The following is a 22975-nucleotide window of genomic DNA, read 5'->3' on the forward strand; positions in this document are numbered from 1 at the left end:
AGAAATGAACCACCCTGCACATGTTCCCTGATGAATTATCCTTTGCTCTGTTTACGGACATGTGGGTGATTCAGAAATGCTAACTGTCTCTTGACATGCAGGTCTGTATGTGTATGTATCGTCCTTGATACACAATGTCAAGAAAGCCTGTCATCAGCAGGATGGTCGATGTGACCAGCCAAGCCCATTGAGTGCCCGTTCTCATATAGCTTTGGTGAATCAAGCTCGCTCCCATGCCGCCCTGATTTTGACGAAGCTATATATTTGCCTTAGTAGTCTTACCAGTACCAGCTCTTGTAAGCTCGTAGATGTCCTATTTTGGCCAACTACAAGTCTCGCACAACCCAGTCTCCTTCGAGCTTGTGAAGGGAGGACATTTTGCGGCTCTGGGCTGGGCTTATTGGTAACCTTTTTGTAGAAGACCTTAGTCGAATAAATTATACTTCTACAGTTCTATAATCCTCTTAAGTAGGCTGGCTATATGTAAATGGCAAAAGATTCTTTTAATAGACCTATTACACTGCATACTATAGCATTGTGCTGTACACAAACATTGCATCCCATTCTCATGAGACTGAAAGTATCCTGTACTCTTTATTTTAAAACGTACATAAATTGTACTCTACTGCATATACATAGCCAGGAGGCATCAGATTTATATATATGTATGAACATACCAGACATGAGGGCGGACAGTCATATAACAGCTGCCTAGGTATATCGGTAGGTAGGTATCATGCTACACACACGCCTTATCCCTATCCCTAAGAATAAATTCACTATCTACCAAGACCATCCTCCCCACCACGGCCAAAGACACCGAACCGACCCAGATCCCTCCGGAAGAACTTGCCAATATTCTTCAGATTCTCGTTCAGATTCGCTGTGGTGCTGCCCTCTCCACCAGCACCAACGTCTCCACCTCGCTGCAATGACCCAGGCGCCGGAGACGCAGTGCTCGAAGACAAAGTCGTCGGGCTTCCGCTCCCGCCTGCACCGCTAAGTGCTAAACCGGAAGAGGAGGCGCTCAGACTCTGATTGCCCCCGAACCGGTCCACGCCGTCCTTTGCGGCAGAGATGATGGCCGAGCCGAGCATGGAGGCGTCGAAGCGGGAGGGGAGGTTGGAGGATGACGCGGATGTGCCTAACATGGAGCTGGATGCGGCGGAGGATGATGAATAGGGCGCCTGCAGAGCCGCGAGGAGCGGGTTGCTTTGTTGGAGGTCCGATGAGGCGTAGCGGTCCGAGGCCCGGTGGACCTGGAAGAGCTCGATGAGCTGGTTCTGCTCCGTTTTGCTGCGGATGCCCTTGAGGTCGAGGATCTTGCGGAAGTTGGTGTCGCTGCGGTCGGCGATGTGGATGAGGTATGCCTGGACTAAGGCCTCTGGGGGTGATGAGCGGACCTGGAGGGTTTTGAGGAGGGCGTCGATTTTGGAGAAGCTCGTGTTCACACGCTTCACGAAACCTGCGGGTGCTGGTGCGGGTAGGAGTGAGGAGAGACCTGTTTTCAGGGTGTAGGTGTCCAGTAGCATCTGAATATCCGTTAGTGAATCGTGCCATAGAGTAATCCACGTGGATGGAATGATTTGCTCACCTGCTCAGCACCAGCCTCGGAGACAGGCCTGCACTGAAAGATGTTGCTGATGAAGGTATTTGACAGAAGCTCGACGAGATTATCGGCAAACGCCCGGGCATACTGATGCTTATGCAACAGTTGTAGTATCTCCTCCGCTCTCGTCTTCGTTTTGGACAGCAACTCTCCGACGTAGGAACTCTGATCGCCCACACCTTCAAGCCTGTTCCACGGCGTGTTCCGCATCTCTCGCCAGCAGGGCTCCAATTCGATCTCGACCTTCCGTACGAGACCGCGGACACAAGCACTGGCAATACCCATAAAAGAATCAGCCTGACTCTGCAGGTCCACACCCGGTTTCAGGTTATCATCGATTCTGCCCTTGATCTTTTCCTCCAGCTGGTTGCATGTCGTGTAGCAGTAATCTGCAGTGTTGAGCACCAAGATGAGGTCTTCCAGGGAGGGAACCTTGGAAGGAGTATGTCCCGTAGGTCGTTCACTGATATAGTACAGAAGGACCTGCTGCGCATACTGGTCCAGGTATTTCGCGAATACCTTCGTCACCTCAGCAAGACTGCCTCCTGTAGAAAGTTTCGCGCACTGTGCAAGAACGTGCCTGTAGAAGGTAAAGAGCTCCGTGGAGGAGGATATCACAAGCTGGGCACTGAACTCTTCGTCAGGCGGCTTCGGTGGCTGCTGCCGGTATTTAGGTATCAGAGTGGCCAGCTGCTTGTCCTGGGCTTCAACCCAGACGCTCAGATACGGCTCAAAGGCCTCTGAGATCATCTGGCTGAAGACTGGAGATTCGGTTGATGTGAACGTATCCGTGGAGACACGCGACGGGTTCGCAAAGCGCCGGTCGAGGGACTGCTCGAAATCAAGAGTCTCCTGTAGACACGACAGCAGCAGATTGACGTCGAGATTCTGACCACTTCTGACGGATCTCGACAAGATACCCTTGAAGTCCTCCCTGGTACCCTCGCAGAACACGTTGGCCAGGATCTCATTCACCCTCCACGCAGACGGGAATATGGCAGCGTGTTCCTCGTCGTACGTCTTCAGCATGCGCCTAAACCACGAGTATCTCCGGGATATGTTGTCCAAAGAACCAGCTTCCTCGTTGCCCCTGAAGACCTGGCGATATTCGCGCAGCTGTGTGTTGCAATACCAAGTGATTAGCCTCGACCTTGCATTCTCGCCCAGGGCATCCATGACCAGACACGCCTCGGCAAGGAGGCCCCTCTTCTGAGTGACCTCCCCCTTCGCGAAGGCGACCTCGAAGTCCTCGCAGACCTGCTCGAGCAGTTCACGCTGTATGTCCGCCACATTCCGACTGAGAGTCGCAATCTGATCTATCGACCGGTAGGACTTGAAGTGCGCCATCAGTTGGATGACAGCCTGCAGCAGCTGGGCGCACTCGCGGTATTGCCTCGTCTTGCTGAGCGCGCGGAGTTGCTCGTACGCCGTCGTCAGCATCTGCAACCTCTTCAGCGCCGTCATCGACAACGTCAGATTCTTCTTCGCATTGTCCAGCTGCTTGATATCCGCCGTCATCTCGGTGATCGCCTGCTCCGTCTTCAACGCGCGCTCCCGCACATCGTCGATCTTCTTGAACAGTTCCGACAGATCTGCCTTGGCCGCTTGGATGCGTTCGACGCTCTCCGCGTTGGAGGTGACCTGCTCCTCCACCAGCGCGGCGATGTCGTTGTCCAGCTCATTTTGGTATGCGCGGAGTGCCTGAGAGGTGTTTGTGACGGACGAGAGCGTCGAGGGGTGGGAGAAGATCGCGTTCAGGTGTTCGATAGGATCATAATCAACTTTAAGCCAAAAAGTCAGTACCGTCACCGTTTTCGCATTTCAATAAAAAGGACTCCCTCACCTGCGTCCAGGGGATCAGGACTCGACGCTCCGTTGGTGGTCATATGGGTGGTGTGGATATTCATTCGATTGTTGGCCTCTCAATCATACCCAAAGCGCATTCTGCGCGCAAAACATCGGCCGCGGGATGCCAGTGGAATTCGAATATTAATATTCTCCAGCGCACTATCTTTGAACCCGAAAGGCGATCTATTCCCCCCTAGAAGCTGTGGCTGCAGCTTTGTCGTGAGCAACAACCCCAGACACTCGAGTCGCGGAGTTGATTTGGCCTCCGACGCAGCTTAGCGCAAATCAGCTTGGCATGCCGTCCTGGTCAAGGACGACGACGCATCTTACGCAAGACATCTACGAAGTACCGTCTGTCGATCTGCATTCTGAAACTCCAGTAATTGAAACAAGGCTCTCTCGATGGGTGCGACTTTACTGCGATCTGCTGTTTAGGACTCAAAGGCTAACATATCGTCACAACTTGTAATTTTCAATCAACGTGGCACATCGGACCATACAACTATAGTAAGGCCGGAAGAACATGTTGATCGTAGACAATTTTCCTGGTTTGTGGTATCTATTTTGATGAAACTAGACATGATAGACATGAGTGTTGAGTTTTTTTTTTCTCTTTATCATTTGGCCTTCAAAAAGAGCCATTGAGGATATGCATGTTTCAAATCCGAATCACCAATACAAACGATGAAAGCCAACTTCGCCATGCCATGCAAGCAGATCGTGAAACAAGACAATATTATACTTTTACAGGAAGAAGAGCCCCTATCTCAATCTGTTCCCACCGGGGGTCTTTTGTGTGTACAAATAGAAAATTATCGAATGCAAAATGGATGATTCAGATGCCAGGAGCGAGCACTTCGTTTCCTGGACCAAAATCAGACAGGAAGAAAAGCTTCCGGTGGTAATTTGCCCTGCATCTGTAACAAGCCATGTCAGGGATGAGAAGACAGAACAAGCAGGTTATACTATCAGCATACCTTCAACTCCTCGAAATTCTTCAAAGCCGCGTCCATATTCCACTGGTTACCCGAAAGCGCCATCTCAGAATACTGCAGAGTCATCCTGGTCTTGAGGCTCATCTGAAGAATCATCTGTTCCTGCTGCACCTGCACATCCGGTTTCCCTGGAGCCGGCATACCATATCCTTCTGGCGCGGGTGGAAGTGGCACCGCCGCCTGAGGATTTGCCCACTGGCCTTCCGGGCCCCATGCTTCATTTCCACCGTATGCTCTTAAGCAGAGCATATCACTGATGACTCTTAGACCTCCGACACCTCCACCAGGACCAAGGACAAATGTTCGGTCAAAACTGCGTGTTTCGACCTTGGGTCCGTTGTCCTCCTCGAATTTGCCATGCACCATGATGAGAAGACCACCAACGCCGGTCTCAACCTGTTCCGTAGGATCAGGGAGTCCAGGAATGGGATGGCATTCGATAAGCCAGTCCTCTGGATGTTGCATAATGTCGGGATGCCTTGTCTTTGGCAGGGTATTCCACACCTCACGGATCTTCTCCGCACCGACATAGGCACGAGACATCCGGGCCGGGAGATGGCTGATCTTCAGAAGATTCCTACTCTTCTTGATGTATTGGTCCCAACCAGCAGTTGGATCTGATTGCACTGCTCGGGGAGCGGCCGTGTTCACATTCAGCGAAAAGGTCGAATAATTGTCGTAGACACTGTTTATCAAGTCATTTCGGTTGTTATCGTATCCGACAAAAAACGCCTTGACGAAGTTCTCCGCGATCTTGGAGTCGTCCTGGAAGTACGGTGCTTGAACTGGGATGGGAGTCTTCTTCTGAGCGGCTAGTTCTTCCGCAGTTCGGACCTCCGTATTATTCAATATCCTGAGCTTTGGATACCACTTGAGCATGGTATCCTTGAAGCTGGGATCAGCACTGAATGGCGTGCCGGTAAGATCGAGGAATTCGAGCTGTCGGAACTTCCATCTCCATCCGATAAGAGCCTGGGCGTCTTTGAAATTGTTGTTGGACAGGTCGAGATTCTTCAGGTCAGGGAACGTCTGAGACAGGGTTGTGACAACCGTGATGTTGGGGAGCTGATTGTTGGCCAGGCTGACGCTCTCGACCGCTTCTCTTCTCTTCTCCGGACTGTCGAAGCTCATCTCCCACACCTTCATCAGGGCCGGGAAGAACTTGGACTCGGTTGACGTGCTATTGAACATGCCCATCGCCAGGAGGTCCGGGTCGCTTCCCAGATTCGAGAGATCGAGCAGTTTCGTCTGCTGGTAATACCGTTTGCTCAGGAATGCGGTCATCTTGGCTTTGGTATCAGCCGCAGACGACGTAGACACCCCATCAGCCATCATCTTGTCCGCCGACTTTCCGTACGCCTCAATAGTAAGCGGAGCGCCTGCAAATGTAAACCCATTAATTGCAAGCATCCTGTCCATCAGTTCCGGGCGAATAGACACTATAAGAGCGTCGCCTTCAACGCGCGACTAGTGAACGTTAGCAAGGCGTAAGAGACCTTGAAACTTGCAAGTCACCCAAGGGAATGGTATATAATAACGCGACAATGCCTAGGTAGGTAGGTATAGTCTCGACCGTCGTCTCATGGGATACCGTCTTGCCAAAACGAGAACAGACCGGAGATAGGAGGGCGACGCTGCGAGTATAGATATTTCGGTGACCGCCAGAGTTCTGGTGATGTTGCACATACCTTTGTTATCTTGACGCGCGTGTTCGCTGCAGCTTTCGGGTCCGTGGGAGCAGCCTTCCTTTCCAGAAAGGCGATCAGGCTGTCGACCCCGCCGTCGGGGTTGGATGCCGCCTTGCTCTGTTTCCATCCGCGAACCATCACCTGTTCCAAGCCGCCTCCCCGCTCCCTGGGCTGTCGGATGTTCGCCTGGGAGTTCACATTGCTGGTGATGGCCTTCTGAATGGCGCTCAAGGCCCTTTCGCGACCTGGTGCCTGACCACCGGCCGGAGTGCTTCGACCTGAATCACCGCGAGCCCTCTTCCCGCCCCGGCTTCGACCGGCACCTCCGTCCATATCCAAATCGCCATCGCGATCCACGCGCGCAGCGCCTCGTTTCCGAATGCCACCGCGGTCCGGGGCATTAGAGCGGCCCCGCGAGCCTCTTGGATTTCTGGAGTTGTTCATGGTCGACAACTTTAACATTGTGTGTGCGAAAAGAGCCAGTTGTCGCGGGCAGGGAGAAGGTCGTTATAAAGGAGGTAAGGTAGGCTTGGTTTGAAGAGGCGCGGACAGAGAGGGCTGAGCGCCTGCCTCAGTTTGCCCCGGTTGTGTTCGTTGTCCGCATACAGCGCAGTCGCACAGTCGGAGCACAAGCGAGGCGGTTGACTTGGAAAGAGAGGAAGAACAGAGAGGAGGGAAAAATATAGCGCGGTCGCGGGGAGGTCCGGGAGTCCGGACCAGCAGAGGATTGACAGAGAATGAGGAGGATAAAGAGCGATGAACGAAGGTTTCCCGTTGAGGCGAAGATCTCACATCTCGAGGCGGGCTGCTGACTCAGCCGGCGGCTGCCTTGGCGTGCGTGATGCGGTCACGTGCGCTAACCGATCGGGCTTAGCAGCGCCCTGGCCGCACGGTCCAATGAACGGGCGTATTCTGGCCTTTGAGCGTGATACATCGAAACGAGGGGGTTCTGGACAGCTTGCCTGAAAGGATTCCCTGCGATCCGGTGGAATTTGTCTCCTCCCTTTGCTGGATCAGCCGTTGTGTTCCATCTGTTCTAGAGATTTTCGGGTTTCAATGCGGATCGGATGATCTGTTTCAGCTAAGCTGCTACTAACTACCTCCAGAGGCCGCAGGCGCTGGCTGGCTCCCTAAACGGAGTACCTAGGTACCTGAGTCGCTCCCTTAACACACTCTCTTATGCTTCCACGGACCGCATGCTCCTGCGGTTCTCCAGCATATAATAATGGCTGTGAAATCACGGTTCTCGCGGCTAGATGCCTTCGCGAAGACGGTCGAGGACGCGCGCATCCGCACCACCTCCGGCGGAATTGTCACGATAGCCTCGCTGCTCGTCATCCTGTGGCTGATCTGGGGAGAATGGGTCGACTACAGGCGGGTCGTCGTGGTCCCGGAGCTCATCGTGGACAAGTCCAGAGGTACTGGATCTATCGTTTACGTCTTGTTTATTTACTGGAACTATAGCAGAATAGCAGAGAGGGGTCCAGTGCTAATGCCGTTCTTTGCTGCTATCTAGGGGAGAAGATGGAAATCCACCTGAACATAACCTTCCCGCGGCTGCCCTGTGAGCTACTGACGCTCGATGTGATGGACGTCTCTGGCGAACAGCAGACCGGTGTCGTGCACGGCATCAACAAAGTGCGCCTGAGCTCTCCCGCAGAGGGAGGTCGCGTCCTTGACGTCCAGGCGCTCGAGCTGTAAGCCCAATTGAGCCTCAATTGAAAAAGGGCTATCGACAGTACTGACATTAGACTACGTCCAGCCACTCGAAATCCCAGAGCGCCGAGCACCTCGACCCCAACTACTGCGGCGAATGCGGCGGAGCCCCTCCGCCTCCGAACGCTGCCAAACCCGGCTGCTGCAACACCTGCGACGAGGTCCGCGAAGCCTACGCGATCCGGCAATGGGCCTTTGGCAAGGGCGAGAACATCGAGCAATGTGAGCGCGAAGGGTACGCAGAGCGGATCGACGCCCAGCGCAAAGAGGGCTGCCGACTCGAGGGCATCATTCGCGTGAACAAGGTGATCGGGAACTTCCACATCGCGCCCGGACGAAGCTTCACGGCGGGCAACATCCACGCGCACGATCTGGACAACTATCTTGACCCGAAACTGGCCGATGACGAGAAACACACCATGACGCACGAGATCCACCAGCTCCGGTTCGGACCCCAGCTGCCCGACGAGCTCTCGAGCCGCTGGAAATGGACCGACCACCACCACACGAACCCGCTCGACGGCACGAAACAAGTGACCAACGAACCGGCCTACAACTTCATGTACTTCGTCAAGGTCGTCTCGACCTCCTACCTGCCCCTCGGATGGGACCCGCTCTTCTCCTCCGCCGCCCACTCCCTCCACGACAAGGCACCCCTGGGCCAGCACGGCGCCGTCTATGGCACCCACGGAAGCATCGAGACGCACCAGTACTCGGTGACCTCGCACCAGCGCTCCCTCATGGGCGGCAGCGACGCCGCACAGGGCCACAAGGAGCGTCTCCACGCCCAGGGCGGTATCCCGGGAGTCTTCTTCAACTACGACATCTCCCCGATGAAGGTGATCAATCGGGAGCAGAGACCCAAGACCTTCACGGGCTTCCTGACGGGTGTGTGCGCCGTGGTCGGAGGGACCTTGACCGTTGCGGCGGCGATCGATCGCGGCCTGTATGAGGGTGCGGTGAGGGTGAAGAAGATGCATTCGAGTTGAAAAAGCTTTTTTTAACCAAGCAGAACTATACTGTACGGTAGTGTGATGTCATGTAGTCATTTGTCTGTTTCGGTTAGACATGCTAGGTAAAACAGAACGGGGAAAAGAAAAGGAAAATGAAAGAAGAAAGCAAAAAAGAAAGAGAAGGGGGAAAAAGAGACAGGAGGTATGGATTCATCAACATGCTAGAGGGGGGGCGGGGAGAGAGAGAGAGAGAGAGAGAGAAAAGGGCAACAACTCATCCAAAGGCGTTTGGTTTCGGGGGAGGAAATTCAAGGGTTTTATTTTGGTTCTTGGTTTCCCTTCTATCTTTCTATCCGACCACTTTTTTGGGAAGCGAATTATCATGTGTTCTAGCTAGTTAGTTCGGTATCTTCTAGGAAAAATGTGCATTGCCTTGGCGTTGGGCAATTTCTCTGACTGACTGATTGGTTTAACCATAAGCACATTATACATACAGTACTGTGCCATATCTTTTGGCACCCTCTCCCCTGCTACCTACTGTCCTGGCGGATTGCTATTTTGTACTCGTGTGATTCTGAAGCTATTGGAGGGTGCCCAGTCACTATGATAGGTCACAGATCCTAGGCAAAGGCCAGCCCAGATCACAATATAGCAAAAAGCGGCAAGCTAGATGGCTTGGACAGGAAAGGGGGGGGAGGCGGTGCCGAAATGTGGCACAGTACTGTAGTATATCCTGTAGTATATAGCCAGTGAGTGACTCTGGCCATCGATATTCCAAAGAGTAGTTATAACATATGTCGAGCCAACAAGTACTTTCAATTTTGAATGGACAAAAAGTCTGACTGAACCAGACTAGCTATGTACTGTACCGATCTTGATTTACCGCTCGCTGTACATACATCCACAGATATATACACACACAATACAGGCTTTAAAAACAGAAAAAAGAGATATCTGTCTCTCTTGCCTGTATATGTAGACCTCTTTAAGGTGTTTCCCAACCCTGTTAAAAGAACAGAAAACAAATGAACAAGAAAACAAAGGAATGAAAGAACGAAAAAAACGAGCACAGACTCGAAAAGATAAAAAAGGAAGACAAGACAAGACGCCTGACCTATCTTCCAAACTCCGGTGGATGCACAAAAAGTAGTGCGAGAAACAAAAAAAGAAAAGCGAGGATATCATGCAGACATAAAGCTGATGACGATGAATGCGCAGATCAGGGAATATGTGACACCTCAGTATTGCAGCTGATTTTTTTTTCCAGAAAAGAGGAATTTGAAAACATAACTAAGGATTGATATCGAACGTGATATAAACAGATCAATGAAAGCGAATATGGTGCCTATGTCAAGTGAAATTGTACAACCAGCCAATGCAAAGATACTGGAAAGAACGCGCGATCGAAAAGATGAATAACATAGGAAAATCTAGCATGGAGATCCAAAGGATTGGTGGATTAGCGGTTGTGCGGGAGCTGCACTCCGTTGGCACCGCCATAGTAACCAGGATACTGCTGGTAATATTGGTACTGATTCTGCGAATACGCCGATTGCGGGTGCTGAGGCGCGAAATAACCACTCCGGGGCCGTTGCCCTTGCCCATTGGCTTGGTCCATTTGGTTGAAAGTGTCCCAAGTGCGATTGGCAGTAGGGAGGTTGTACATGCTCTGGTGGTGGGCATGCTGTCGGGCTGCGTACATTTGGGCTTGCTGCGCCTGCTGCTGTACCTGCTGCTGGCGCTGGGCGATGGCATGCTGCACCATTTGGTTACTCACACCTTCCTTGAACTCTTGCCTCTCTCGTTCACGAGCATCAATCGCGCTCACAAGGCCCCCAGGCTGAACCGGTGCTTGCGGTTTCGTGTTATTGGCGGAAAGGTTGAAAAACGAGGAACCTGTCATCCGAGCAACATGTTCCTGCTCTCGGGCAGATAAATGAGCAGTAATGTCGTTGTAACCCAGGGTGCTGCCGGCCCCGCGGGAACCAGGACGAGGTGGAGCATCTCTGAGGATACTGCTGGCGCCACGGGAATGTGGACGTGGTGGAACATCTCTGCTGTATGACTGCCGACGCGAATGAGCCGTCCAATCGACAGAAGGGGGCTGCGGTGGCGGTGTTGTCGATGTCGATGAGGTTCTGTGATGCGGATAGGCTGGAGGGTTGAAGGCAGCCCGTTGTTGGACAAATTGCTCAGGGGTGAGACCAGGTCCGAGGCTTGCTGCAGGCCCAGTCATACCGGGCTGCCACAGCACACTTCGCCGAACCTCATCCTGGCTAGGAGATCTTGAGTGAGGGCGGTCGTGAGGCCCAGCAGCTCCTGAGCTCAACTTTGCTCCAGTCGAGAGCCTCTTATCGTTCCACTTAGCAGTTGCATCAGAGTCGGTCCTCTCATGCCCGAACATTTTCAACGTGTCCGATGTGCTCGGACGCCTGGTGGTTGGCATGTAAGACAGAGTAGGTCCAAAATCGACGGTTGGAATGTCTGGATTTTGCGGTGCAGGCCCAGCGCGCGAATAATGTGCATCGCCGATCACCAAATCCTCCTCCTTTGGGCCAGCCCCAACCGTCTTCATAACTCCCATTCTAGGCTTGGGTATAGACGCTGCGGAGTCCTTGGTCTCTGTGGATTGGTGGGTACTGGCGTAGTCCGGAGAAACTACCGAGTCATCATCGTAGACACTCTCCTCATCTGGTCGGATATCCTGATCAGGGGAGAGGGATACTTGACGTGCCATTACTCGATTAAAGGCCTCCTCATCGACAGCGTGCCGTAGGCTTCCCAAGCTGGTCTGCGTGGCGGGGGTTGGGGGATCTGGGTCTGGTTCTGGCTCTGGACGTGGTTCGGGAGATCGCCGCTGGGGAACAGGTTTTCGCGTGATAGCTTTGGTAGTGTCGAGCACAGGAAAATTTCCGGGGCGTTTCGGGGGACAACGGTTTGTCTCGGCGGTTGTTATGCTGATCGTATCCGGTCTATGAGCTGGTACCGGCGGAGCGTTCTCCTGCGACTTCGGGGCCTCATTCTCTGGAATCCTTTGGGGGGCAACCTTCGCGTCAGCAGTGACTCCAAGCGGACTGGCATAATTATATATTACATCTCGCTGGCCTGGCCTGTTTGGCTCCCTGCCTTCATGATCCCTCCATTCAGCGGCGGCCACGGCTCCGTTCATCCTTCCTGCATCAACAAGCTGCGCAAGCGTGGCTTGAGACATCCGGCTGTTTGCCTTCCGTAACGGCTCCGGTGGAGGCTGTGGTCTCGTTTGAGGAACCTCTCCTGGGGAGTGTACAAAGGCCGGTGGGATGGCGACAGGAGCGGGGGGAGAACTAGGTCCAAACTGTCCAATCACTTCAGCATGTGTAGCGACTAGTTGCTTCCTATCGCTATCATAGCTGCTACGGTCATTGGATCCATCCGTTCCAGGACGGTCGCCGTTGTATTGAACGAGACCATGAGCAGGAGGTTCCGGTGGTGACTCATCATGTTGACGTGGGCTAAGTCCAGTGGTATCCGAAGCTGTGCGAGCATGGGAAGCGGGTACAGGTGCATCCGAAGCGGTGGACTCATCCTTGGGGGTGGCATTGACAATGGCGTCTGCCGACTGGTTGAACTCGGGCCTGCCTGCGGGGGAAGAAACATGGCGGACGGCGTCCTCATAGCGCACCGTGCTGTGGCGGGAAGGCAGGCTGGACCTTAGGCGCGCCTTGTTAATGCTGCTGGACCTGCTGCCGTGTGCAGCCATCCGACGAGCGGTAGCCTCCTTCAGCTGTTTTCTCCACTCCCTTTCAGTCCAGTTTTGACTACCTTCCGTATGGATAAGGTTGGCCACATCCAAGATATCGAGATAGCCGTAACGCTTATGTTTGGGAAAAGCGAACATCATGCTTTTCATGTTGTTGGTGTCTGCAAGGAGCCGCGTGGGCCGGCCATAAAGACAGAAAGTATCAAAGACTGGGAAGAGGTATCGGAGCATCATCTCAAAGCCCGACACAGCGGGGTGAACCTCAGGCATGACGAAGACAAACCCCTCAGTTGTCGACTCTGGCTGTGAGTGGATGGTGATCTGTCCTTCAATCTTGACCAAAGTCGACTGATCGATGAGGGGTTTGGACTGAGGATAGATGGCGTATGCCGCATATACGTCCGTGATGGTCGCAATCGGCTGTACCTTCTTGGTTTTCTTGCTGTCATAGAACTTGATGTTGCCGGTGAGCATTGGAGGGCCCCGGTCATATGCTGACTTCTTCTTCATGGACTTTTGCATTTTCTGATACTCCTTCTCGTCGGGCGGAGTGATGACGCACCAGCAGCGTCTCCATGGCGTTCCCGGTCCAAATCTCACCCGAGCCCAGTCCTCTTGCTTGAATCTGCAGCGCTCCATGATGGTCCGGATGTTGTTGAGCATCTTGCCTTTTCCGGCAATGATCGAGCCAGTGTAGGCCTCTTGTAGGGAGGCATGTTCAAACATGGCCAGACGGATACCAGCCGTCCACTGCGTCAGCGAGTGTAGTGAGTTAAAATGCAGCAGTATTCTATTTTTGCCAGCAGTGGAGATGCTGAGCACGTTCTGTAGCGGTTGCATCCCTTGATTTCGGGTGGGTAATGTCTCGATCTGCGGGAGGGGGGGGGCGAGTCAGCACGAGGCTCTAGCAGGTCGGATAAGATAAACTGTCTACCATCTTGATCGATGCATCTGCCAGGTTCATGAATGTGGGCGCGACCTCTCCATCCTGGCCTGCTGCGTCCAGCGCAGCTGCATCCCACAGTGTGAGGACGGTCCCCACGAGCTGCGCGAAGCATTCCACCCAATGTCGATCGGGACAGGGTCGTCCATCTATACGTCAGATCAGCCCAAGTCCTCCCCCCGCACATCCCACGTGGGTTTCTACGTACGAGTATCCAAATCATTGAGCTTCAGGAAATATCCTTCCTGGTACAATTTGTTCGAATGACTGTTGAGAAAGGTAAAGATAGGCAATAGCTCCGGCAACGTATCTTCCGTAATGTCCATCAATGGGGGTTGATTCGGGAAGACCATGGACGCGGGGCGCGAGCTCGACCGGTCCTGTTTCGTCACAAACGAGTCGCGGACAGGCTTTGCGGAGGGGGTTTCGGCCTTTGGCTGGGACACCAGGTCCAACGTCGACGCCTCCGGTTCCTGCTCATGCGTCGAATGGCCATGATGCCGAGGAAGCCCGAGGGCTGACATGAAGGAAACGACAGCTGCACGAGGCACAATGGGATTAGGTCAGCGATCAACGCGCGCGCAGGAATATCAGAATGCCAGAGCGACTCCTTGCAACTCACCACGCGAGCGACCCATGATTGCTGCCGCAGAACGGGGACGGAGTCCGACCGGACGGACAACACGCAGTGCAAGGCACGATCAGCGGAAGATCTTTTCTGACAACGGAGGACCGCAAGGAGGGCGGATGCCAGAAGATGGCAGGGAGGGACGATCCAGGCGGGAGAATGAGAGAAGAGATATGGGAGCAGGGAGATCTTTAACCTGTCTTCTCCACACGGAGACAGGATGCACGCTGGAAGCAGTCAAGACTACCAGCGCTGTTCCATGGGCTCCAGCGGCGGGAGAAAGCGAGCGGACGGGCTGGGAGCGGAAACGCAAGAGGGGAAAAGGAATGCGAGAAAGTCAAAAGTGAGTGTGGACAGAGTAAATGACGTCGCTGAGGGGCCGCAGGCGCCGGACACAGCGAGGCCGCAAGAGGAGATGCGGAGATGCAGAGAAGAGAAGAGAGCTAGATCCACGGTCCAGAAGAGGAGAGGGAGGAGAGAAAGGTGTTGTGCTTCTGGAGTCACTGCGTCGCGTCGCAGAGCTTGGGGAGCATATGTAAGAGCCGGTAAGTCCGGAGGCACTAGTTTCTGCTACTACTCCGTCCCAAGACTCAATAGAGTCGATCTCGCTACCAGACAAGAGAACTGCTCAGGCGACGCTGGACACGCACTGTTTAAGCGCTCTGAGGTTTCAACTCGATGACCGACGTCGCATGCTCCAGCTCCCCTCAGGAAAAAAAGATCCCATGGCCTGGCCCGCAGACGCACTCGACTGGAGACTGGAGCTGGCGTCATCCTCCTCACCCGGCGCCTCCACCGGTCGTCTGAAGATCTCCCAGCGATGATTCACGGCACGGCTGGGATAGCCACGCCCATCCTCGTGCCGGGAACTCACCGGCTGGTTCCTGTCGATGTCACCGTCAGAAAGCCCGTCTTACAAGTTACAACAGACCGTCTCTGGACGTCTTGGCCCTTCTCCAGCCACATCCTACGGCCCTACACAGTTAGACGCTCTCCAAGTCCTGCCCCAATAGTCGCCCCGTTGCGTCCAGGGACCCATTTTTAGCAACATCGAGTAGGCGCTGTCTGCGGAGGCCGGAGATGCCAAGAGTTGCTACAGCACTATGGAGTACCTTAGGTCGTACGAGGGCGCATCGCCGCAGGACGCCGATGAAGTCACGTCTCCATCGCGCTGCGCCCGCAGCTTTGAGCTCGTTTAGATATAAGCCACTAAATCCCAACAGCACGGCTCATAGTTAAATTGAAGATCCAATTCCAATATGACCCTTAACGCCCTCGACCGCTTCGTTTCCTGGGCTTCTTCAATGACAGCTCTGTGCCCTGTCATAGCTCGCAGTGAGAGCTGGGACTCGTCTTACGGGCAGAAGTAACCAACCTTCTTGGTGCTAGCTCAGCTGCATGCGCATCCCGTCGTTCCCTCCGGATGACGAGTACCTGCAGTTCCGCTCCGGAGCACGGAGTCGATGGTGTCCTTCCAAGGGAACAACCACCGCCCGGGTTCCCGACGCTTCCACGCGTCGACAATAATCGGCGGACCTGGAGAGTATCAAGGGACCCAGTGATCGGTTCGAAGCGCCGATAGCACCTTGTCGATCTCTCCCTGGTAGTGGGTAAGGTGGATGGGTATTCTTTTTCCGCGGCCCGCCTGTGGTTCGCGAGCAATCAAATCCTGAGCTCGTTCCAGCTGGACCGGGCGCCAGACTGCATCATCCATCTCAAAGTGTGTACCGCGCACGCTGGTGGAATACACCTCTCTTCTTTTTACCTGGAAGAAAAAAAATTTTCAAATCGCATGGTAGGTGATGAGATGGATGTTCTCTATGTGTCCAATTTCCACATTTGCATAAGGAGTACTTGATGTCCACTTTGGCATCGAGTAGAATCCTACTGCTCGTCCTTCGTAGAGATATAGGGATTGTACACCGCACTGTGCTTCGTACACGGTACATGTGGCATGCATGCTGCAGCCCACTGCTATGCCGCCCCAATCCACCGGATCCATTATTTCCAGCCCCCCCCCCCCCCAAACTCAAGGCCCTTCCATTTCCTGAGGGCTGGATACTCCGTAGATGCCCTGGAGTCTGTGCTGTATGTATGTGCTTTCCCGGGAGCGAAGATACTCCGTCCAGCGTGACCGGAACGGGAACCAGATGGCCCGGCATCAACTGTGATCGGAGTCACGAGACTCTGCTTGGACCACCTAGATGGCCTAACCTGCTATAGCTGTAAGGTTGCAGCTTAGCATTCCTCTTTTGTATCTCACTGTCATGCTCACACGACACCCATGGATATGCATCGCTGAACTTACGATTTATTCGCATCATCCACTCTCAGGGTGATCTCCTAGAATCCAGGAGAACAATCAGATGCAGCAGAGCAGTGTGGCAATGTGTGTGGCTGGACCGTTTCTTTCGCTGAGTTGTCTTCCGAAGATCACCAGAGAGATATGCGTACAGACTGGAACACATACAGCCGCTTCTCGGTTGAGTGTCTCAATTCAGCAACATGGTGACAGAATGTCATGTTTTTGATGATCACACAGCTATGAACAGCGTCTTCTCCAAGCTGTGCTGGCAGTATAGACGGCTCACAAGGCATCCAGCTATCGCCCTGTTACCACTATGGTAGGCCAGTCTTAATTCCGTTTGATAGTTCTATACTATATTGCTGAGTTAATGGTTTGTTTGGGTTTTCTGTTTCTTCATTTTCTCAGCCTCCCAAGCTAGATGGATGTACCCACATACATCTTTTAGTGTCTGTGTCTTTTGTCTTTCAACGCTTTTGGGGTTCCCTTGTATTGAGGAATGACATCCCAGGCAGTGATTGTGGGTTCCCCTCAATCCAAGACGAAAATGGACAGATAAAGGAGAAGTGCTTGACGGGACTACGCCAGGTCTCACCTCGACCAAGGATTGTGGAATATTCAAGAGCGCTGGATGCGGTCTCGATCATCAACATTGCTGACGGCATGTAGCGAAGCCTGCTGTCACTGATTGGAAAGACAGTGGAAAAAATAGCATTGTGTGATGGCTTTGATCACCAAGATGATCTTTATCTGTGCCCTTTTCCTTCGGGAAATTGCAACAATGTCTAGATCGAGCGGTCGTCGACTGAAAAGAATGACAGACTGGCGCCCCCTCATACCCCTATCAGGAGAAACATGAGAGCCGCCAGAGGACCGCCTTGCCTATTGTTCCAGTCCCGTTGATTCGAGACTCCGTCACGCTTTTATTCTCTAGGATACTCATTTATACCATTCACTCTTCAATGCCCTCCATGATGCATGTGCTATCTGTGCCTCGATTATCACTCCGACTTCCCTCCATGCGTTTTTCATAATCTAGGCTTTTTTACAGTGTACCAAAAAGCTCCTCTCTCTTACCGAGTTAGACCGGTCTATACGTTCATTCTCTTCTCGGGAACCGTCCTGAACTCTTGAGACATCCACAAACTATTATCCTACGGAAATTTACACAAATAGCTGTGCTATTCCATCCCGCTCTGGTTCTGTCAGCATACTCCCTGTGAGCCACTGTCCTCTCTGAAGGATTAGGAAGGTCTGCTATCCCTGGCTCGAGTTCGAGGTATTTCTTCAGATGTATTGAGCCAAGATGGCCTGCCAGCCTAAAGAGAATGAGCACAATGCTCCGAACAGCGAATACCTGTTCGACTTCGTATTTGCCCATGATGATGGCACGCCTCCACAACATGTGAATAGCAACAACAAGGAGACGAACTCTGAGAACCGTAAGTCGGATAAGATATTTGCCGAATTTTTTTCAAAACTTTAACCCGAGGATATTTATACAATATATTCCATTCTTGGCTTCCAAAGCTGAGGGACGCTGCATGCCCAATGTCATACAAACATCTAGTGCTCCTGCTTCTGGAACCACCAAGGAACTTCCGAAGAGTGCAGAGGGAAATGAAGAAATGGGTATGGAGCCAGTACTCAGACAATCTGATACAGATGGGATCACCAGGTGTGCTCAGCAAGACTAGCGTCACAAATAAGAGCCTACTGCGTGCTGAAATACGCATGCTCAGGAGCCTCATGGAGCCGCTGCGTGAAGACAGAATGAAAATGACAATATACTGGATCGACATAGGAGGACCACCAGATGCCCATGAAATGCGCAGACAGCTAGAGATATTCATAGAGTATCGGTAAATTCGAACGGGACATCCTGACTGGTAAATTCAGTACCCTCAACAGGATCAATTATTGACAGGAAGCACTGTACATATCTGATCGTTTTAATTAAGACAAGCTCACGCCTTCCTACCTCGAGTCAGATAATATGTTATCTTTCACCACCAGAGAGATTAGGCTGGCAATATGCAAGTTAACCTTTTGACCATTGAGCAGTCCAAGTCTAGATCTGACTCAGCCGCAGTTTGGCGCTTCTATGATGGACACGTTTCCAGACACTCACCGGCTTTCTTGATCCCTTCTTCCCCTGCAGATCCCCGAGGAAATGATCTGCAACTGATCCTGAAAACGGCCCGCTGGCTTGCATTGGCCAGGGGCGCTACTGCGGTCGATCTGTTCTTGGGCGTGGCCAGGGCTTTCGATTGCAATGAGCCGTTTTATTGGGACCGAACCGTGACTCTTAAATGTAGTCACCGGGGTTAGACCCCATTTCTTCTTTTTTCCTTCTCTTTTACGTTTTATTTTTATTTTTATTTTATTTTATTTTTTTTATTTTTTTTTCTCTCTCAGGTACCATTTGAGTCGTTGGTCTTTGTTTGATAATAATATATTTTTAACTTCTCCTGTTTTCCACATTCCTTTTAGAGTAACTGCGGCGGTCCCCTTTGCAGTCATCACACCATGCATGGATGTTTTGAGTAAGCTACCTAGGTAGGTAGTTTCAGAGAAATTTTTTTTTAAAAAAAATCAAACAAGCTAACTGTGTGGGTAATATACCTACCAAAACCATACAAATTTTCCAGATATTCTGCATGGCTGTTATCTCTGCCTGTCTATATCTATAATCTGTAGTAAGCCGTACGTAGTAACTATATTCCTTTATGACTCCTCTCACAGAGAACCCCCGGTTGTTCTTATACCTACTTTGCCGTCTAACACATACTGGTCTCTAGGAGTTAGACAATAGTAATCATAATTTGCCACATTGAGGAGAAGGGGTTTATTTCATTCTACTCGCGTGGGAAGAACCTCGAGATATATAGAGAGAGAGTACTTCATAACCAAGTATCAAACAGTGACTATCCGTTCATTTCATACGGTATACATATCTCCTCAGGAGCGTAGTACGGCTATGAAACATACAGTAAATCTCGATATTCAAACATCAAGGGGGAAAAATAATAAAGAAAACAAGATCGAGAACGGGTATATTTCCTATCCTGTCCTATCCAGGTATTTGTTTTTATCCCTCCATCATATAAGACAATACAGGATCAATCAATGCCATATCATCGTCATCATTGTTGTTGTTGGTATTGGGTATCATCGTAGAGCCGACGGCTCCTTCTTCTTTTCTTTTTCCTTCTCCGCTCGCAGGGTTGCCGTCACCCTCCCCCTGCTGAGTATCATCATTCCAGAAATTTAAATCATCGAACTGTTCGTTAGAGTAGTCGTTGTTTTGGGTAGTGAATGTAGAAGTGTTTCCTTGTTCGTTCTGCTGGGCAGGATCAGCATCGCCGAAGAAGAAATCCTGCCCGCCGTCGTCATCGTGCTGATCGTCAAACTCGAGGCCGTAGATCCCTCCAAAGGAATCATCAAAATCGAAATCAAGTCCTCCCTGCGTCAACAACGCTCGCTGGGTGAAGAGGTTCTGGATGTCGTCCTCGCTGTAGCCGTGTTTCCCACTCATGTGCACCCAGAGATCGTAGTCCCTGTGGAAGCGATGTTCGCAGCCATCGACGAAGCACGGAATGTGCCGGCCCGTTTCCTCCGCGTATCCCTCACCGGTAAGTGCTGCCAAAGTCGAGGGCACGGGTGGCTTCCTTTTAGTTTTGCCTTGCGGTGACTTGCCTAATCCGAGACGCTGTCTCCGCTCGGCTTTGGCGTTCTGGAAGCCCAGATGCGCGGTCCGGACGTGCTCCTCCAGGGCGAGCTTGCTGCCGTACCGCTTCCCGCAGCCGTCTTGGCCGTTCCAGCCTTCGACCTTCTTCGAGGAAGAGAGGTCCGTCTCGCCGCAGACAAACCGCTTCTCGCCGTCGTGGACGGTCCGGATGTGAACGGTCAGGTTGCCCTTCTTGGTAAAGCTGCGGTCGCAGCCGGGGACAGTGCAGGGGAATACCTTCCGTTCCTCGAGGCCGACATCTCCGTGTGCGATCTCGAGATGGCGACGGAGTTCTCGGGACGTCGAGCATGTGATAGGACAATTGGGGCACCGTGGCGGATGGGCAGATCGGATGTGGGCTTGGAGAAGTGCGTATGTTGGGAAACTGACCTCCGCTTCAGCAGTCGTCTCCGTAGCGGATAATCCATCGCGAGCATCTTGTCGTTGTTGGGAGCATTCCGCGCAACTAAAGCGCTTCTCGGTGTGTAACCGTGCCTCGTGGGCACGCAGGTGGCCGGCGGTATCAAAAGCCTGTGCACACCTCTGCCCCGTGATAGGATCGACGTGTGGGCATGGGAATGGCTTCTGATTCAAATGGACCATCATGACATGCCTTTGCAGGGTCGAGTGCTTGCGGAACGTCTCCTTGCACGGCGGATACTCCGTACAGCGGTACTTGTCTCGTCCATCGTGTGCGGCCAGATGTCTCCGGAGCCGTGATCCAGTCACAAATGTCTTTCCGCAGCCCGGCCGGTCACAGATGTAATCTCGAATGGATGTATGCGCACTCTTGATATGATGGTTGAGATGCGAAGCACGCAGAAATGTCTTTTCGCAGCCTTCGTATGTGCATTTGAATATCCTCTCGTTGTTGTGCGAGCGTAGATGCTCCTGCAATCGTGCCGGTCGGTTGAAAGCCTTTGTGCAGCCCTCGAATGGGCACAAGTGAGTCTTGAGCTCCGACGGATATTTGGAAGACGCCGGCGAGTAGGGCGTCAATGGTGTCTCCTCGTACTTGTCGTCCTCATCGCTGGAGTGACTGGGCTCGCCAGAGGAGGTATAATCGGCATCAGAATGGGGCTCCTCGTAAATTGGATCTGTGGAAGGGCATCAGCATTGAGAGAAAATTAACTGTTCTAAGAAAGCTCTTACCCGAGCCATCAAGCCCGGCCTGCCTCTGGATCCGCTTTGCATTACGGGGGGCTTCTGAAGCAGCCTTGCGTTTGAGCGCCATGGCCCATTGAAGCCTACTGGCAGGCAAGGACCTATATCTGAGATATCATTAAAATGTTGAGGGGTGGAGAGACGGTCGTCTCCATAACAACATGGTCGACCGGTTTGCTCGTCCAGACAAAATAATTTTGCCGGTGCGCTGTTTCGGGCGGTGAGAGCCTGGGGCGTTCCAGGGCTGCAGCTGGTCTAGGCTAGTCCAGGAGAGGCTTAGCGTGACAGGCAACAAGGAAGTTTTTCCGCCGCCTTGAGAGTTCGCGACGTCCGGCGCAAGATTCGACCAACACCACGCTGTCGCAAGGTCAGAGAACGCACAGAGACATCGCGATATCTGGTGATAGGTCACTCGTTTCGAAGAGTTTTACGGGTACTCAATTGCTGGATCGTCTCTGACCTTTTTTTAACTGACGCGATGTCTGACTACGGTGATCACGAGGCTGAGGACACGGGGTAAGTGGTCTCAGTCAGCTCAGTCAATGCTGCGGCAGTGCAGGCTCCCGCAGTAACTGCTATTGTTGCACTACTGTGCGCGACCAAGAAGGATGGGGTCTAACGAGATGATCAAAACAGCTTCGACTACGAGCCCGAGCAGGAATTCGATGAGAACGAGCCCGAGGACTTCATAAACCCCGAGGATCTCGAAAATGTCGAAGGCGGAGCTGAAGGCTACACCGAAGATTCCTATGTTCACAGGGCTGATGGCGAGAGGGCCGTCGTCACCGGCGATCCCAACGCTGGATATGCCGGCAAAGTCATGGAGCAGTACCGGGAGAAGAAGGTGCCGAACGACCAGCGCACCACGACCCCGTATATGACCAAGTACGAGAGAGCCCGTGTCCTCGGTACCAGGGCTTTGCAGATCAGGTTCGTCTTTGATATGCCAGTCTGGGGGATGAGGTCGAGGACAGCTAGTGTTGACAAGTGCATCATAGCATGAACGCTCCCGTGCTTGTGGATCTCGAAGGCGAGACCGATCCTCTGCAGATCGCGCTCAAGGAGCTGAACCAGAAGAAGATTCCTCTGATCGTGAGGAGGTACCTTCCTGATGGATGGTAAGCCACTCGTCTGGGACTAGTTTCATGACCGGCCCTAACCTCTCTGCGACCAACAGGTACGAGGACTGGACTTGTGAAGAACTGCTTTGAATATCAGAGACATGGATGTGCTTGTTTTACTTATACTTTTCATGTGTCGCTCTTGAGGGTTTAATTATCGCACCCCTGGTTCTTTGGCATAGCGTTCGGTGTTGGGCGTCGAATAAGGGTCATGGGTGGCTCAGAGCTGCAGGTGCTGCGCTAATGAAAAGTAAATACAATAGAAAAATAGGGATGTGATTGTGATACCATATATTATATTGTGCTTTTCCATTAACTGCACGAGTTTTATGGACCGGGGTCATGCATACTCCAAACAGAATCACTGGAGCTCTGAATCCTGGATACAATGCAAGCAGCCGGTTCTAAAAAGGACATCCGACTGCATATTGACGTTGCTGTCTGCGCAAAAGCGTCACCCAGCATGGATCTGTGTTCGTTGGTCTTGAACTCGGAATCATCCAACCACTGCCTCCAAGATGGCGAAGAACCCTGTC

General features: G+C 52.5%; 8 protein-coding genes across 8 annotated transcripts; 3 read left to right on the forward strand and 5 right to left on the reverse strand.

The window, feature by feature from the left end:
• Nucleotides 1–779: 779 nt before the first annotated feature.
• Nucleotides 780–3495, reverse strand: VTN00DRAFT_7853 (uncharacterized protein; the record flags this gene model as incomplete). Its single annotated transcript, XM_069434642.1, has 3 exons — nt 780–1532; nt 1595–3390; nt 3453–3495. The coding sequence occupies 3 exons, from the start codon at nt 3493–3495 to the stop codon at nt 780–782; spliced, it is 2592 nt and encodes an 863-aa protein (XP_069286119.1).
• Nucleotides 3496–4332: 837 nt separating this feature from the next.
• VTN00DRAFT_7854 (uncharacterized protein) lies at nt 4333–6584 on the reverse strand (the record flags this gene model as incomplete). The annotated part of the gene is made up of 3 exons (XM_069434643.1): nt 4333–4374; nt 4435–5919; nt 6141–6584. 3 exons carry the CDS (start codon nt 6582–6584, stop codon nt 4333–4335), a joined length of 1971 nt encoding a protein of 656 aa, XP_069286120.1.
• A 781-nt stretch (nt 6585–7365) lies between these two features.
• Nucleotides 7366–8845, forward strand: VTN00DRAFT_7855 (uncharacterized protein; the record flags this gene model as incomplete). The annotated part of the gene is made up of 3 exons (XM_069434644.1): nt 7366–7558; nt 7657–7837; nt 7903–8845. The coding sequence occupies 3 exons, from the start codon at nt 7366–7368 to the stop codon at nt 8843–8845; spliced, it is 1317 nt and encodes a 438-aa protein (XP_069286121.1).
• A 1423-nt stretch (nt 8846–10268) lies between these two features.
• Nucleotides 10269–14129, reverse strand: VTN00DRAFT_7856 (uncharacterized protein; the record flags this gene model as incomplete). The annotated part of the gene is made up of 4 exons (XM_069434645.1): nt 10269–13418; nt 13483–13640; nt 13700–14029; nt 14114–14129. The coding sequence occupies 4 exons, from the start codon at nt 14127–14129 to the stop codon at nt 10269–10271; spliced, it is 3654 nt and encodes a 1217-aa protein (XP_069286122.1).
• Nucleotides 14130–14789: 660 nt separating this feature from the next.
• On the reverse strand, nt 14790–15085 carry VTN00DRAFT_7857 (uncharacterized protein; the record flags this gene model as incomplete). The annotated part of the gene is made up of 2 exons (XM_069434646.1): nt 14790–15003; nt 15051–15085. The coding sequence occupies 2 exons, from the start codon at nt 15083–15085 to the stop codon at nt 14790–14792; spliced, it is 249 nt and encodes an 82-aa protein (XP_069286123.1).
• Nucleotides 15086–17730: 2645 nt separating this feature from the next.
• On the forward strand, nt 17731–18290 carry VTN00DRAFT_7858 (uncharacterized protein; the record flags this gene model as incomplete). The annotated part of the gene is made up of 2 exons (XM_069434647.1): nt 17731–17866; nt 17995–18290. 2 exons carry the CDS (start codon nt 17731–17733, stop codon nt 18288–18290), a joined length of 432 nt encoding a protein of 143 aa, XP_069286124.1.
• Nucleotides 18291–19515: 1225 nt separating this feature from the next.
• Nucleotides 19516–21388, reverse strand: VTN00DRAFT_7859 (uncharacterized protein; the record flags this gene model as incomplete). Its single annotated transcript, XM_069434648.1, has 2 exons — nt 19516–21251; nt 21307–21388. The coding sequence occupies 2 exons, from the start codon at nt 21386–21388 to the stop codon at nt 19516–19518; spliced, it is 1818 nt and encodes a 605-aa protein (XP_069286125.1).
• A 408-nt stretch (nt 21389–21796) lies between these two features.
• On the forward strand, nt 21797–22529 carry VTN00DRAFT_7860 (uncharacterized protein; the record flags this gene model as incomplete). The annotated part of the gene is made up of 4 exons (XM_069434650.1): nt 21797–21834; nt 21955–22248; nt 22317–22436; nt 22496–22529. The coding sequence occupies 4 exons, from the start codon at nt 21797–21799 to the stop codon at nt 22527–22529; spliced, it is 486 nt and encodes a 161-aa protein (XP_069286126.1).
• Between the last annotated feature and the right edge of the window lie 446 nt (nt 22530–22975).

The sequence above is a fragment of the Thermoascus crustaceus genome, assembly GCF_041956765.1.
Source record: "Thermoascus crustaceus strain CBS 181.67 unplaced genomic scaffold VTN00scaffold_5, whole genome shotgun sequence".
Taxonomy (NCBI): domain Eukaryota; kingdom Fungi; phylum Ascomycota; class Eurotiomycetes; order Eurotiales; family Thermoascaceae; genus Thermoascus; species Thermoascus crustaceus.